At 38.0% G+C, this 14,996-nt stretch overlaps 1 protein-coding gene across 3 annotated transcripts in view; it reads left to right on the top strand.

Moving 5' to 3' along the window:
• CLOCK (clock circadian regulator) overlaps positions 1-14,996 on the top strand; it is a 50,359-nt gene that overhangs the window by 13,080 nt on the left and 22,283 nt on the right. For all 3 annotated transcript variants that reach the window (XM_072334923.1, XM_072334925.1, XM_072334922.1), the window contains exons 4-6: positions 4,192-4,254; positions 12,073-12,181; positions 14,740-14,830. In XM_072334923.1, the coding sequence (XP_072191024.1) occupies positions 14,784-14,830 (47 nt within the window). In that variant the 5' untranslated portion in view covers positions 4,192-4,254; positions 12,073-12,181; positions 14,740-14,783. The remainder of the gene's footprint in view (positions 1-4,191; positions 4,255-12,072; positions 12,182-14,739; positions 14,831-14,996) is intronic.

Genomic DNA, 14,996 nt, shown 5'->3' with positions numbered 1-14,996 from the left:
AGTAGCACAGGTAATAAGAGTAAACAAATTACTGAGACACAAAATCTGAAAGAAATAGCCAATAGGTTGGCACATACTGTTTTCTGTTTAGTTTTGCTTTTAACATGGTGAGCAGTTATGAGCAAAAGCTTCAGTTTTTCTAGAATCAGTGCCCGTTCTGTTTTGCAAGATGGTACCTGTTTTTTGGAAAGGACGAGTACAATTGTAGTATATGCGTTACCATTTTGATTTATGTCATTCATACGGTTTTGGACAGGAGCTCTCAACTAGTTCCTTGTAGCACCTACTGGTTCACTGTGTTTTAATTACATTCCTTTCTGAGAAAACAAACTTTTAAGCTCTGCTGCAGGTGTGAGGTGCTCTTCTGTCTCCACTGGGGACATACAGGCCCGAATCAATTCTTAAATCCTTGGAAAACCTTGAGTGGCCTGTGTGATGGTAACGTTTGCTTCTGGAGGATAAATGAAATCTGATACAAAATAGACCTGCTTGAGCAGTATCAGCATGAGCTGCTTTGGTCTGCTGGTCCTTTTCTACTACTCCAGTTTACTTGATAGTGGTGACATGGCCAAAATTGTTTGCATTGTTTATTAGTGAGAAGCTGAGGATCATCAGTGTCTGTGATACAGATCTGTTTTCTGAATCTGGTTATACGTTTCAGGACTAATATTTACAACCTACACAGCCTTCAAAATTCCACAGACTTTCTTTGCAGCTTCGTTTTATACAAACTGTTAAGGAAATAGGGGGAAAAAAACCCCTGCAAATGACAGTGAATCAAGTGGCTTATAGCTGTCTTTTGTAATTGATTGTTTGTTTCATCTGGTTTTCTTCCCTATTTATGTTCTTAAATTGTGGAAAATAGGAGTCTTATGATTATTTTTATTTAGTAACAATGTACAGCACTGAAATCTGTGTATTTCCTATTCCAGATTTTTCCTTGAGTTTTTAATCAATGTTGATTTAAAAAACAAAAAGGCCCTCAAGCCCAGAGTTCTGTTGCAAACATCAAGTCTGAGCAAGGCAACAAAAAAGAGGTGCTTTTCACAAATGTTTGCTGTTTCTACTGCTTTTCTATGCATTAAATCAAGAATCAATACTGATTATTTTTTTTGCTTCATTCCTCAGCTTGAGGTTAAAGATGGCAGCTGTTAATGCTTTGAAAATGTAATGTTTAGTTGCCAGTGTTAAATCATTTCATCTTGAACAAACAGTTGTCAGAGTTCTTCCCATCTGTGCCTGTACAGCTTTAATTCTCAGAGATTCCCAGACACTTGTGAACAGTTGCTGTTAGGGTGATATCCTGCCTGTCTAAGGCAGTGATTAGGAATAAACTCAGTTATATTTTCTGTTTATTGGATTTTTCCACGTTTCAGCTCTTGATGCATTTCTCCTTAGAATCATTCAAGGTTCAAGTATTCTATCAAGATTGCCATTGAGAGCATCAGTTCTTTAATGTGATCATTAAACAAATCTGAACTTGTAGCATTACAGCTATTAGCACCATTTAGGAAAACTTCAGGCTGTTATTTTTGGGGTGTTTTTTGTTTTTTTTTGTATAGAATGTGGTGTGGATTTGTTGTTTTGTTGTGTTTCTTTTTTCCAAGCCAAGTTATTTGCAGAATAATTTAAATTGGTTATATTTACAGCATTACTGCATATTATAACTAGCATGAAAATGTTAGGTGTCATATTTTGTTCTCCCAGGCTTAAAGCATCTCTCTGTTCAAATTGTATAACCCTTTCTGAAAGAGTTTGTTATATACATGTATCAAAGACTTCAGCTAACAAAAAAAAAACCCAGAATATTAAGTAGAAATCAAAATGTAATACTGCTGCATTATCCAGCAGCCTTAAGAGGAGGCCTTATTGAGGCAAGAACAAGCCTTTAAAAAGAAGGCAAATGTTGAGAGTCAAAACTTGAAAATCGTAAGCCAGCAAGTGATGATGAGCCCTTGTTATTTTAAGTAACGTTGCCTTCAGAATATTGCTCTCTTCTGTATTTTGTCCTTGCTGTTTACAAATTTGTTCATGCATTAGGCATAACTAAACTGCTTCAAGCTTAATGTATGCCTAAGTAAAGTATGGCTGTATTCATTAGCCTTTTAGAACGTGCCCTCAACATCTGATTTATATTAGTTCCAGTGTTTCTTATGAATGTGAATAAATATTGGTGTCCTATTCCTTGATGCCAGTGTTAAATAGGAACCTAGCAAGATCCCAGGAATCTCTAATGCCTTTATAAATACTTTCTTCGTGTTACTTTTCAGGACTAAAGTACTCAGTCTGAATCAGATTCTGTTAATAAAGTGAGAAAAGAGCCTAAATGGAACGTCCTACCTCATTTGCTGTGATTTCAGCTATTAACTGTAGGTCACATCTAGTGCAACTTGATTTTTAACTAGATCCTCCTTGCTATTTGAGATGGCAGTCTTTTAAGCAGTGCTAATTTTAGGATCCTCAGTAATGACCTGGAAGGGAGGGTTCTAAGTGTTTGTGAGTAAAGCATGGTGATACTAATTTGGGAGTTATTGAGAACTTGAGAGAGCAGAAAAGGCTTTGAGGGGGCAAGAAGTAAGCACGCTGAGTTGGGTGTAGGTGAGTAGAAGTGGTGTCAGCTTATTGTTCCATAAAATAAAAGCTGGAAAAATTGTGAAAGAAATAAAAGCTGATGGAAGCCTAAAAAGCAGTTAAAGAGTCACGCTGATACAGTGTGTGGTCCCAAATAGTTGATATCGTTTCATGTTGAATAGTACAGACAGCGCAAAAGAGTAACAGGTCTAACATAGGTAACTTGGAGCACTCGTATGAAGCTCTTAAAAGCACGTAGAGAAGTATCAGAATAGAATCTGAATTTCTGAAAATAAAAAAGGAGTTTAATTTGAAAAATGTACTTTTTTTTTCCCCATACCCTCTCTTGAAAGTTCTTATCTGAGCAGCCAAGCTTAAACACACTCAGCTTGAAAACTCTACAATTGTATTATGTTTTATGCCTTTCAGTAAGTATGATTTTAAAACATTATTGAAAGTGCTTGGAGAGCGGAAATGGCTGAGAGTAGTTGTGCTGCAAGCGCTGAATTACTCTGCAAGCTCCAGAAAATGTTCATTTAAAAGAATACCTGATGTTTGAAGAGGAATTCTGTCGTCATAATCTATCAAACTAATTTGCAATTAAGTAGACCAGACTTTGGTTGTAATTGTAGTTAATAGGAACAAGGAATTTGTTGGTGTGTTTTGGTGCTTCTCTGGTGACCCTCAGAAGGTGAGCAGGTGGACTTGCTGAACTCCGCATACTATGCACAAGTTCTGAAGGTTTCTGCTTGTGTCAGTAGTGAGCCACAAGGAAGGAGTGTGTGCTGCTGCTGCTCAGAAGAATAAAGAAAGAAGTTGAACAAATGTCACATCTGCATAAACTGATAGGGTATCACAAAGATAAATGGCTAAAGACAGGTGTTTAGAAGTTGCTTTGCTTCTTCAAATTGCATTCCTTTCAATAGCATTAATTGAACATTCAGAAATTCAGTTGTGTTCAGTACTCTAATATTTGAATATTTAAGCAGATGTTTCTCCTTTATTACTATGTATGTAAGGAGTGATTACAGTAAAATTACATTTAGGGTTTATACATTGTTGCTGTGCTGTGTCTGCATGCTGCATGCAGTACTGTTCTTTCTTTTTCTAATATGCCATCTTTCCTGCCTGAGCAAGTCATGCTTTTTGCTAAATGTTGTGATCCGTGATCCATTTCCTTTTGGTTCTTGTTTATAACATTCAAGGTGACTAAAGGATACCTTAAACCCTATCCCCAGAGTAGTTACAGATTGTCTTGTATGGACAAGAAGCATCTTTTGCCTTGGATTTGTTCATTTTTTGCATCTAAGACAACAGTTAAGACATTTCCTCTGAGCACCAATTGTAAAGCTTTCTAATTTATTTTGCTTTTTTATTTTCCTCTATCCAGTTAAGGTACTTCTTGCCATTGTAATGAAGTATGTGTCCTGTGTCTCAGGTTTTGCAATCACTGTAATTCCAGTTGAGCCTGGATTGTTATGCTGAAAGTTCTGACAAAAGACAAACTCTAATGTTCTGCGTAATGAGACGAAAGAGAGCACAACAATGCAGATGTTCAGAATTTTGTAGCTGTAGTGTTGAGACTTTGTTTGATCTATAAATTTACTCTTTCTGTAACAGGTAAGCTGTACTGTGGAGAGGAAACACTGAAGAACTTACTGGCAGACACCAGATTGTAGAAAAGTAAGTCTTCATTAAATTCTCGTTAATCTTATGAATACAGCAGCAACTGTGTGCTAATACAGGTGTGGGGGAACAGAGAGAGCTACAGGGAGGAGAAGTTACTAGTTTGGTATTTTTGACTTGGACTTTGTTTGAGTATTTGAACAAAAATGTTCCGTCTCTTCCATTTTATGGTAAGATGAACATGAAGTTTCAGTTCCTCTTTCTTTTCCAAGACAGTTTCCAATGAAGTGTTCTGTCACTTCGCTCCACAGGCAGTCAGTCTGCTTTTCCCAAATGCTTTACAGGATAATTTGGTTGTGCATGAGTCATGCGTGCTGGGAAATCTAAGCATCAGAAACAGTTGCACAGCTGCACAGATTGAGGATTGTGCAATCAAATTAGGAAAAAAAAAAAAAGGGCCATCACTAAATATTTTTCAAGTGTTGTATTTACATTTGCATTTCTGAATGAGATGAATAATTAAGATTTAGATTAAATATCAGCTTTCTACAGCACCTGTCATTTATTTTTTAAGTGTTGCTGTTTTCGACTATCCTTATGTTTGTTTTTTATGGTTGTCCATTTGGAATGCTTGCTTGCACAACTTTAACAATTGTGGTCTTAGTATAAGTCTTTCTGTCATTAAATTTTTGTAGCTCCAGGTGAGTAATCTCATAATATATAGATACATCTGTGCTTTGCATTTTCTATGAGTTTCCTATTGAAAAAGCTGAGTTCTGGAATTGTTTCTATATCAAGGAACTAAGCTGTTCATTAGTCTGAAACTGTGCATGTATACAAACCTCACCTTGAAATGTCATTTGTTCCATGTTGTCACGTGAGATACAGCAATTCTTGAGAGAGTGCAAAAGTTTGTTTCATCTAAAATATGGAGCAGACTTCTCAAGTAGGAACTACAACACTGTCTTCTGTGAGCAGAAACTGAAATCTCATTCCTTCTAATTTGTTTTTCCTTGGGTTGTAATTTAACTCATGGTGTAGATCAGCACGAGCTGGCGTTGTTGCCAGAAGATGTCTAACCTGGTGATTCAGTGCTTCCCCTTCCCTTGTGCCAACATCAGGCACATTGAGCAGCGCTGTGGTGAAGTAAATTCAGATGATTTAGCTGAATGAAACAATGTTTGGGTTGTCCTTAGGCTGGACTGGCTTTAGATTGACCGTGTGATCACAGCTCCTAATGCTAGCAGTAGAGAGGGAATCTAGTACAGTTGTAGAAATGAGTGGCAAAATAATAATTTGGAAAAAGCTAACATCATCTTGAGAATCTTCAGCTTTACAAAGGAATTTGGTAAAGGTGATTAAAAGTCACTAATGTCTGTAGCCATGCCCTTATCTTCACAGCCTATGCATACTCAGTTCCTGATATCTTACATCTGGTAATTTTCATGTACACACTGAGTGCGTCTCTCCTTATTCTGGATGAGTGCCCTATGCAGGAATAAGTCTTTGTCTCCTATAAAAAAACAAGCCAACAACAACAACAAAAAACCCTTAAACTTTCATAACGTAAATTCTTAGAGGCCTTCTTGGCCATCTTATTGACTCCAATGATCTCTAAAGATTTTTAGAATGTAGGAGTGATAACAGAGCAAAAAAATTTGACCAAAGGTTTTTGTTAGTTGGTCTGATTCTTCACGTACAAACTATGAGCATTCTTTAGGATTTTTTAAAGTATTGTTGTAATGTTCCTTGCGTTGAATTTCTTGGTCTAGGGTAGAATTTTGCAAAGGTTCATTTGTTTGCATTTCAGTAACTGCTTTAAACTACGTTTCACACTTCACAGTGCATACATGCACTGCTACTAAAAGTCTGGCAGGTAAGGTGTTCACCCGATATGATTAATTGTACTGGACAGACAAATGCTTTGGTTTTTGTTGCAGTAATAATAACTGTAAGGTCTCATTTTATACTTTTAAATGTGGGTTTCTATCAAAACAGAGCAGAATTGTTTTATGGAATGGAAGAAGAACCTAATTTACCCTACTTTGTTTTGAATGTGTAGTAATTACATCTATTGAATTTGATAATGGATGATCTCCAGGACAGTTTTCATAAAGCATTTTCCTTGCCATATCTACACATTCTTCCTTGTTGTTTTTTGGGACAGAGAAAGAAGAATGTTCAGCTTGTAGATCTGTCTCATTTCTCAGTGTAGTAATAGTGTTTTAATGAGCTTTTTTTCATTACGCTTTATTAATCTTGAGAAATCAAATGAAGAGAACCTTTCTGTTTGTCTGGTAGTTTTATTCTGTAGAAGATAATTATCTTGTACTTAACAGATCGTCTTCTGGGGGTAATTAATGATTTTCAGTAGGAATTTCAGTTTTTGAGCTCATATATGGTATTATTACCTCTTTGAACTTCTGAAAAAAGCAGCTGACCTGAAACTGCGTGCATTCTCAGTTGTCTGTAAGAGAATGAAGGTGGGATTTTCTTCTCTGTAAAACAGACCGAGTTTAGATCCCTCTTGTGAGAACAGCAGAACGTCAAGATTTTGTGCAATTTAGAGCATTTTCTTCTCTGCTCAGCTGTTTAGAAACAGTTATTGAGCTGACTGTGTAAACTATTTCAGTCCCAAATCCCATTAAAGTAGAGATTTTCAGGAACGTGAATGTTTCTGGTTTGGAACTGTAGCATTAGCAAGATAGCTTGTCTAGATTAAAATTCATGCAATGAAGTACTGTTTTTAAATACTCTATAAGGAGGTACTAGTGGTACATTTCAGACAGGCTTTATTATGAGCAAAGTTGCAATTCAGATGTGAGACAACACATACTCTCAAGACTTAACCCTTGGTATCCTGTTATAACCCCAGCAGTCACAGATTTACTTAATAGTTTCCTCCTTCACAGCTAAGCCAATTTTCAAAGGTACATAAAGCCACAGTTTTAAATAAGAACAAAATAATAAAGTTTGTGTTTAAAACTGTGAGTGATATGTGGGTTCTTTTTAAACACGTTACTTCACAAATCTGCTTTTCTGTGGCCAGAGTCAAAAGGGTACAAGCCTCTAGTGAAAGTCCAGTAAGAGTGGCAAGAGACAGGGAGGAACCTTATAAAATAAAAACTGGTGCAAGAGGAATTGTGATGTGTCGCTGCAGACTTCCTCTTGTGCAAACTAGTTTCACAGGATATACAGGCAGCATTTGTGTCATGCTTACATGGCTTTGATATTGAGGGAAGAGAATCTCCTATAAAGAACTGTGAATGCAAAGGAATGAGAAGATATTATATGTGAGAATATGGAAGAATATTGACCTCATGGCTGCCCTTTGATGTTTATCTTATAAATCTACTTAGGTCTGTACTCTTTATTGATTATTGCCAGCAGGTTGAGGGATGTCCTTCCCCTCTCTACTCAGCATTGCTGAGGCTGTACCTGGATTGCTGGGTCCAGTTCTGGGCTCCCCAGTGCAAAAGAGACCTGGAACTGTTAGAGAGTCCAACTAAAGGCACTGAAGATGACGGGAAGGCATGGAGCAGCATCTCTTTTAGCTGAGAGAGCTGGGCCTGTTCAGCCTGGAGAAGAGAAGACTCAGAGGAATTTCTTTAAAGAGTTGAAGGGAGGGTGGAAAAAGAGAAGGGAGCCAGTGGTGCCCATGGACAGGTGAAAAGGCTCAAACAAACATCAGAATGCACTTCATTGTGAGGGTGATCCAGCACTGCCTGGAGGTGGTGGAGTTTCCTCCTTGGAGATCTTCCAAAGCTGCATGTGCTTGGACACCCTATTCTGGGTGTCACTGCTGGAGCTGAGGCACCCAGAGACCCCTTCCAACTTCAGCTGTTCTGTGATGCTTTGACAAACTCTGAGTAGGACAGATGGAGGGGAGGAAAAGAAGACTGATGAACACTTGAACACTAAAAAAGGCCTTCAGCACCTCACTTTCAAAGACCACAGAATCACACACACAATCACGGAATGGCCTAGGGTAGAAGGGAACTCTGCGATCATGAATCTCCAGCCCCCCTGCCACAGACAGGGCCACCAACCTCCACATTTACCAGTTTTGTGTGAACCTTTGCAATTACTATCTGAGTTCTTTCTAGACACTGTAGAGAGCCAAAAGGATCGGCAGGGTGCAGTCAGGTTCAGGCAAGAGCCCAGATCATCATTCTACTCTGTGATATGAAGTCAAGTCTAAAGACTAGCTATGAAGTCCAACTGGTGAGTCAGAGCCTGAACCCAGATTAGAAATCTGCACTGTGCTCAAGGCCAGCTCTTTGACATAGAACTCTTCAGAAGACAGGAAGCGGTGTGCCAGTCTCCATGCTGAAGGTAGCAAGGGGGAGGAAGACTCCAGAGAAAAGTGGAAGGGTAGTAGCAGATCAGCTGGTTGAGCAGAGATCAGCCCGACTGGTATGGGACAGGGAAATGCTGAATGGAGGTGCGTCCTGTAACCATGGCCTGGAGAGACAGGAATTGCAGGCTGTTTTCAGTCCCAAGTTAGAAAGTGAAGTATTTCCCCAGTAGCAGGACAGTCAAACGTCTTGAAAATGCAGGAGAGGTTTGGAGGTTTGGTTTTTCCTCTGCTCCTGCCGCATGTTGATTACAACCAAGTGTGTTGGTGTTGTCTGCAGACTTGTGAAGGGTGCATTCAATGCAACTATCCATGTCACCGACAAAGATATTAAACAGTTCCTGTCCCATTACTTTAATTTGCTTTCTGTTGGTGTGTGTACCATTACAAGCAGATAAATGACTATCTTGAAACATGCTAACTTGCTCTGTTAGGCCATCCTGTATCTGATTAGAGAGCAGGTTATGGCTCACTTATCTTAAGCACCCTTTCTCTCTCCAGAAATCCATATTTACTCAAAACTAAACAAAGCTAATTCTTTCTCTGCTTCTCTCTACTCCTTCATCCAAAAAAGATGAAGAGAAAAATGATTGGACCGGGGAGAGAAATAGGAAGGAAAGAACGAAGTGAAAGTGTGAGTTATAGTGGTTCACTATTCTGGACATAAGACAACAGATGGGTTTCTGTTGGCCTGTTATGTTGGGATGTCTCACTAGAGTAAAACTTGAAAAGTCTGTAGCACAAACTGGCAGACATAAGCATTCCTTTGTTCTTGGAAAGTGGTATCAAGATGGTTTATAATTATCTTCAGAGTCTGTTTAATAAATAAGTTCTTGTTGCTATGCTTGTGTTGGGAGTCAGGTACTGCTTTTGCTGTTCACTCACAGTATGACTTTTCTGCTCCTTGGCTTGCTTACTGTGCTTTGTAACTCAAGAGTCTCCCGCTGTTCTGTGGCATCAGCTGCTGTGGAAGTACAGACTGTTGTCCTGTGATTTTGATTCTTTAAACAAGATCTCTAAAGCTAATCCTCAGTGATTATAATCACTGTTTGTTCCCCTGGCAAAATAGGATTATGGCATAGAGATCAGGTTGTATTAAGAATGCTAATCTGATTCAGTTTGTAGATGCTGTATTGTTGGACAACTGAATTGTTTACTATATTTTTCCTAAAATCTTTCCAGGGTGAAATTATTTGTCCTAATAGTGCTTGTCATCTTCCAATAATTCTGTCTGAGAGCTGTAATCTGTAAAGCGATGAAAGCATTACTTATAAAATTAACATGTATGTAGGTACCTCTTTCTTACAGTACAAGGACAACATTTCTCACAAATATTTAGTAATGTTAGTGTTGAAGCGTTGGAGGAGATGTAAAGGCTTTGCTTACTGACTGTATACGGAATTGGCTCTTTATCCTAGGACTTAGTCAGTACTGTGTTTCGTTGGCCAGGAAGTAACTTGCTATCCAGTAACTGCGTGTCACTCTCAGAATGATAAGTCAGCACAGCACAGAGGCTGTGGTATTGCTAGCTGCTCTGCTTTTGCTACAGATTGAGCAATGTTGGGTATTAATAATTTGTATATCCATGGCAGCAGCTGAGGTTTTTAATTGAGGAACTTAGGTTTTCCTCAAAATGCTTAAGTCGCTATTCTTCTTGATTGGACAGAAACATTTGAAAGCATGCACTGAATGTGTACGAAAGATAGAAACAAAAAGAAAAAAAAAAATGGACCATATTAAAAATAACTTTCAAAAACAACAGCAAAAGAAAACACCAAACCAACAACCTCGGCACTCATGATTTATAGAGACAGACTCCTGACCTTTGAACACTTGTGGCTGAAAGAGCTGGTGTGTAGGCGTCCAGACCTTTCTGCTCGCTTTCACATGCATGCCATTTCTACTGAGTTAGAGATCTATGTGGTTTTGGTTACAAAAGCTTTTCCACTGTGATTAGCTTTCCTTTTGGTCTGGTTTAAGCTTGCCTATGTTCTTTTATAACATAAACATATTCCCGTTCTCTTCATCTTGAAATGGCATTTTGAAATATCCTTAAAAACTTTGTGGTTTTTTGGTTTTAGACATTAATGTATATGGTTCTGTGCTTATAGTCTGTGGTGTTTAATGGTGATTAAATGCAAAAAAACCAAAACCCACCCCAAACCATAAAGCAAAAAAACCCCAAACTTCTGCATGCTGCAGAGATGAAGTCTAAATTTTTCCTCTGTTAGGAGCTGGGTGAGAGTTGGCAGAGTTCTTCAACTCCAAGCAGTTTAAAAACATGGGTTTCATGTTGCAGTCTCTGTAACCTAGCCTACATGGGACTCTTTGTCACTGTTAATGTTTGCACTTGTCAAACAGAACAAAACAGGAGAGGAGAGGAGGCTGTAAGCACCTAAAAAAGTAGGTCAATGGGGCAGCAGGTTATTTGGCCAGAAAAGAGTGAGTGGCTTCATTGAATCATGCCGTAATTGTTTTTCCTCTTTTTGGCAGATTGTTCTGCTGTGTTTTAACTTCCTATGTTAATATTTATGTCTGGTTTTTAACCACTTAAGAACCTCTGCTAGGCGTATGGGAAGGAGAAATTTAAATTCTCTAATCAAATACTTTTAAAAGTACAGAAATAATTCTGTTGTTTTCAGTAGCATTAATGAATTTGAGAGTAGCATAAGCTTTGTTTTTAGATCACGATGTCCTTTTTAGAATTTAATGCTTTTTATGATAAGGTTTGTAGAAAGTTTTATGAACGTGTTGTTCAGTGAATTCATTTTTAGAACAAAAAGCAAGGCAGAGAAAAATGAGATAAAGGGGGAAAAAACAGTTTCAGGTAACTTAGAAATGTAGGAGGTAACATGGTGCGAGAGAAAAACTATAAAAATACATTCCAATGTAAAGTAATAGTATAAGGACATCAGAAATTGATCATTTAGACTAATTTTCTTAATGTAAATACTGCATTTGTGGGGTAAGTTTGGAATACCATTCCAGTTTTTTGGAATGGTTTTTCATCTGGGTTTTGAAAGAAGAGTTTAATGTTTGTCTGAGGCAGCAGCAATAAGTAGCTGATGAATTTGCTGGTCACCAGCAGCATTCTATACACTCTGCAGTCCTGTAGCAATTTTGGGGGTTTGAAGAAGAGAAGGCATCAGTGGAAAAGGCAATGGAGAGCCAGGTAAGAGTTCTAGAGAAGTAACGTTTAAATAACAGTGTAGAGAGTTGCTTTGCAGGTAGCATATGAAAGCGAAGATGTAGGTGGTGTGGTTGATACCACATTTAAATGATGTCAAGGTTAAAGATAGACATAAAGTGACAGCAGCTTGAAGCAGAGATGAAATAGTTTTAGGATATACTGCTTAACACGGAACAGAGCTTTAAAGCAAGGTGAATTCTGACAGTGAAAGTAGGCAGAATACGGCATTAAAAAGTCACCCTGGTTGGAATGAATACTTTTTTAATTTAGAACATAATAATTCTGTAATTCATTGACTTAGGAACTCTCCTTTGTGATTTTTTTGCAGTTCATAATTTAACGCTTTTGTGCAGAAGAGGATACTCCACATTATTCTTGAGAAGAACCAGCGTTTCATCCCTAAACCATACACTTCAACAAGTCCCAAAGTATAAAAGGTAAATTAAAAGGTATTTTTTAATTAATAAAATTCCTCTGGCTTTCTGTCATCACTGAAAGTCCGTGGCAAAGTAGTGTCTTTTTTGCTGTAGAGCATGACTGAATTTGATTTTTAGAAATAGACGTAGCCCTTGATTTCTGTGCTGCTGGCTTTAAAGTTGCCTGATTTCGTTGGATGTATCTCTGCGGTCTTATCCACTGACACGTATCACTGACAGTTACAGTGTCTTGCTACTTCAGATGCAAAGGCAAAAGGCTCAGACCTTGAAAAGAGAGAGAAAAATGCACTACGTGTACATTTGAGATAGTTTTTAAGTTCCTTTAATTGTCTTGGATGCCAAATCCAGTTCTGACAGAAGATCTGTATAGTGTAACAAGGGAATTATTTTGTTCTATAAACTGAGCACTTTGTTAAAGGGAAAAATATTGACTCTAAAATTCAGATTCTGCATAAGGAAGGTATCAATTATGTTGCAAGTTGTGTTTACTGACACACTTAGCTGTATATTTTTCTTTTGCATATTAATGGAACAGTGTATCATTTAGCCAGTGGAATTACATGTTACTCTCGATTCCTGTAAGTTCCCAAATTGTTTAAAAATTGATGCAGGGTTAGAATTGTGACTAGCGCGTACCTCTGTCAATGCATATTGTATAGTCTAAATGAAAACAAAGTTCCAATCATTAATTCTTTGCTAGTGATGGTAGATTGCTTTTACAGCTGAGCAATGTAACCTCTCTACTGTTGCCTACTTTTCACAAACGTTTGAACAAAAACTGTCAAAATTCGTTTTTCTCTTGCCATTTCTGGCTTGTTTTCAAATAGTATAGATTTGTTACTTTATAAACCTTGGCCAACAAGTGTAGGGAATTCAGTTTGTAGGGACAGCCAGTATAATTGCTATTTTGAAGTGTTTCAGCAGTAGAATGGTTTACTTCAAGTGTTTCTACAGGGCGTTGGACTTTGGAAGAATAAATGCAGCACAAAGCTGGGCCTTGAAGAAGTGGCTAAGAGGGCTTTTAGGCAAAATTGCATGCACGCTGTTTTATGTGCCTTGAAAGAGACTGTGCTGCAGCCCAGCTTTCCCAGTAATAACTTTCCCATTGTGCTCAGTTCTGAAGTTTGCAGGGAAAAAGGCTAATATTGTGAAGGAAACGTCCTTAATACGTGGCTGTTGTAGACAGTGAGGCAGTTTGGTTTGAACATAAGCTTTCTTCCTCAGTTTCCCATTCTGTTCAAAAACTGGAATTAAATCTTCCTGGAACATTTTGTTGAATTTTTGGATCATGAAGTAGCAGCTGCCATATTTCTTGTGGTATTAACACTGCAAGTTCTGCCAGATTTGGCACTTTCAGAAACAAATGAATCTTTCTCAGAAATTGTGAGTTACTGCAGTGACTAAAATGAGCTCCTTTGAAACAAATGTGTCCAGTTTTGGGCACCTCAGCACAAGAAGGACATGGAGATACTGGAGCAGGTCCAGAGAAGGGCAACGAGGCTCGTTAAGGGCTTGGAGAATCAGCCCTATGAGGAGAGACTAAGGAAGCTGGGGCTGTTCAGTCTGAGGAAGAGGAGGCTGAGGGGAGACCTTATTGCTCTCTTCCAGTACCTGAAAGGTTCTTACAGTGAGAGTGGGGCAGGTCTCTTCTCACTAATGACATGTGACAGGACGAGGGGAAATGGCCTCAAGTTGCGCCAGGGCAAGTTTAGGTTGGATATTAGAAAGAACTTCTTTACAGAAAGGGTGATTAGGTACTGGAATGGGCTCCCCAGGGAGGTGGTTGAATCGCCATCCCTGGATGTGTTTAAGAGCCGTTTGGATGTGGTACTCAGGGATATGATTTAGCAGAGGTTTGTTGTTGTGGTGTTGTTTCGTGGTTGTTTTTTAAGAGATGGGGTACTGGTTAGGCTGCGGTTGGACTTGATGATCTTCAAGGTCTTTTCCAACCTGAGTAATTCTATGATTCTATGATTCTATGAAATGGAATTCCTATTTAATATTAAGTTTATACCGTATTAAAAACACCTGAAGATCTGCTACTGTATTTCTTATATAAAATTTCTTGTTGCACACGGTTATTCCTTAATCTCTTACATTCCTGTCCTGCTGCTCCTTAAGCAGCTTTTGACAACTGGCTTTTTTATGTCAGATTTTACTGCACTGTTTTTATCTTTGGCATTCAATCTTTTTGTACACCATTGTACTTCTGTAGTTTTTGGGTACCAGCAAGTAGATATTTGTTGAAATAAATGCATACTTTAATTTTAAATCCCCAAATTTGAAGCCAGGAAAAGGTTTATATTGGCTTTGTCCAAATGTATTGATTATGACATGTAATGAAGCAGTGTTCTCTTAAACTGTCATGTAAAATAAAATATGAAAGTCCAGATTATAAATGGCAATGGGGACTAGATTAGATGAGATGGCAGCACAGAACAGAAGACCGAGAGGAGATTAAAAGCAGTTTAAAGAGCAAATAAGAACAAGTGTGCTCTAGTGAAGTATATTGTTATTCCTCCAGAGTTATGTTTTGATTTCTTTTTCTTTTCTTACAGGCAAACGTACAAATGTCTACCACAAGACTAAAGTGTGCTATGTTATGTTTTTTACCATAAGCACCCATAAAATGAGCTCCATTGCAGACAGGTATGTTTGTAGAAGCTGTGAGTTTTGAGAGAATTACTGTTAAATATTTTCTTTACTGCTTTTGTTCTTACAGTTAATATACAGAGAACAATAATTTATGCAAAAAAAAAAAAGAAGGGTGAGTTTTTGGCTACTTTTGGCCGCTGTTTTGGTTGTCTTTAAACGA

Source organism: Excalfactoria chinensis, chromosome 4, assembly GCF_039878825.1.
Source record: "Excalfactoria chinensis isolate bCotChi1 chromosome 4, bCotChi1.hap2, whole genome shotgun sequence".
Taxonomy (NCBI): domain Eukaryota; kingdom Metazoa; phylum Chordata; class Aves; order Galliformes; family Phasianidae; genus Excalfactoria; species Excalfactoria chinensis.
Note: the sequence above shows the minus strand (reverse complement) of the source record. Positions and strands in the feature narration are given on the sequence as shown.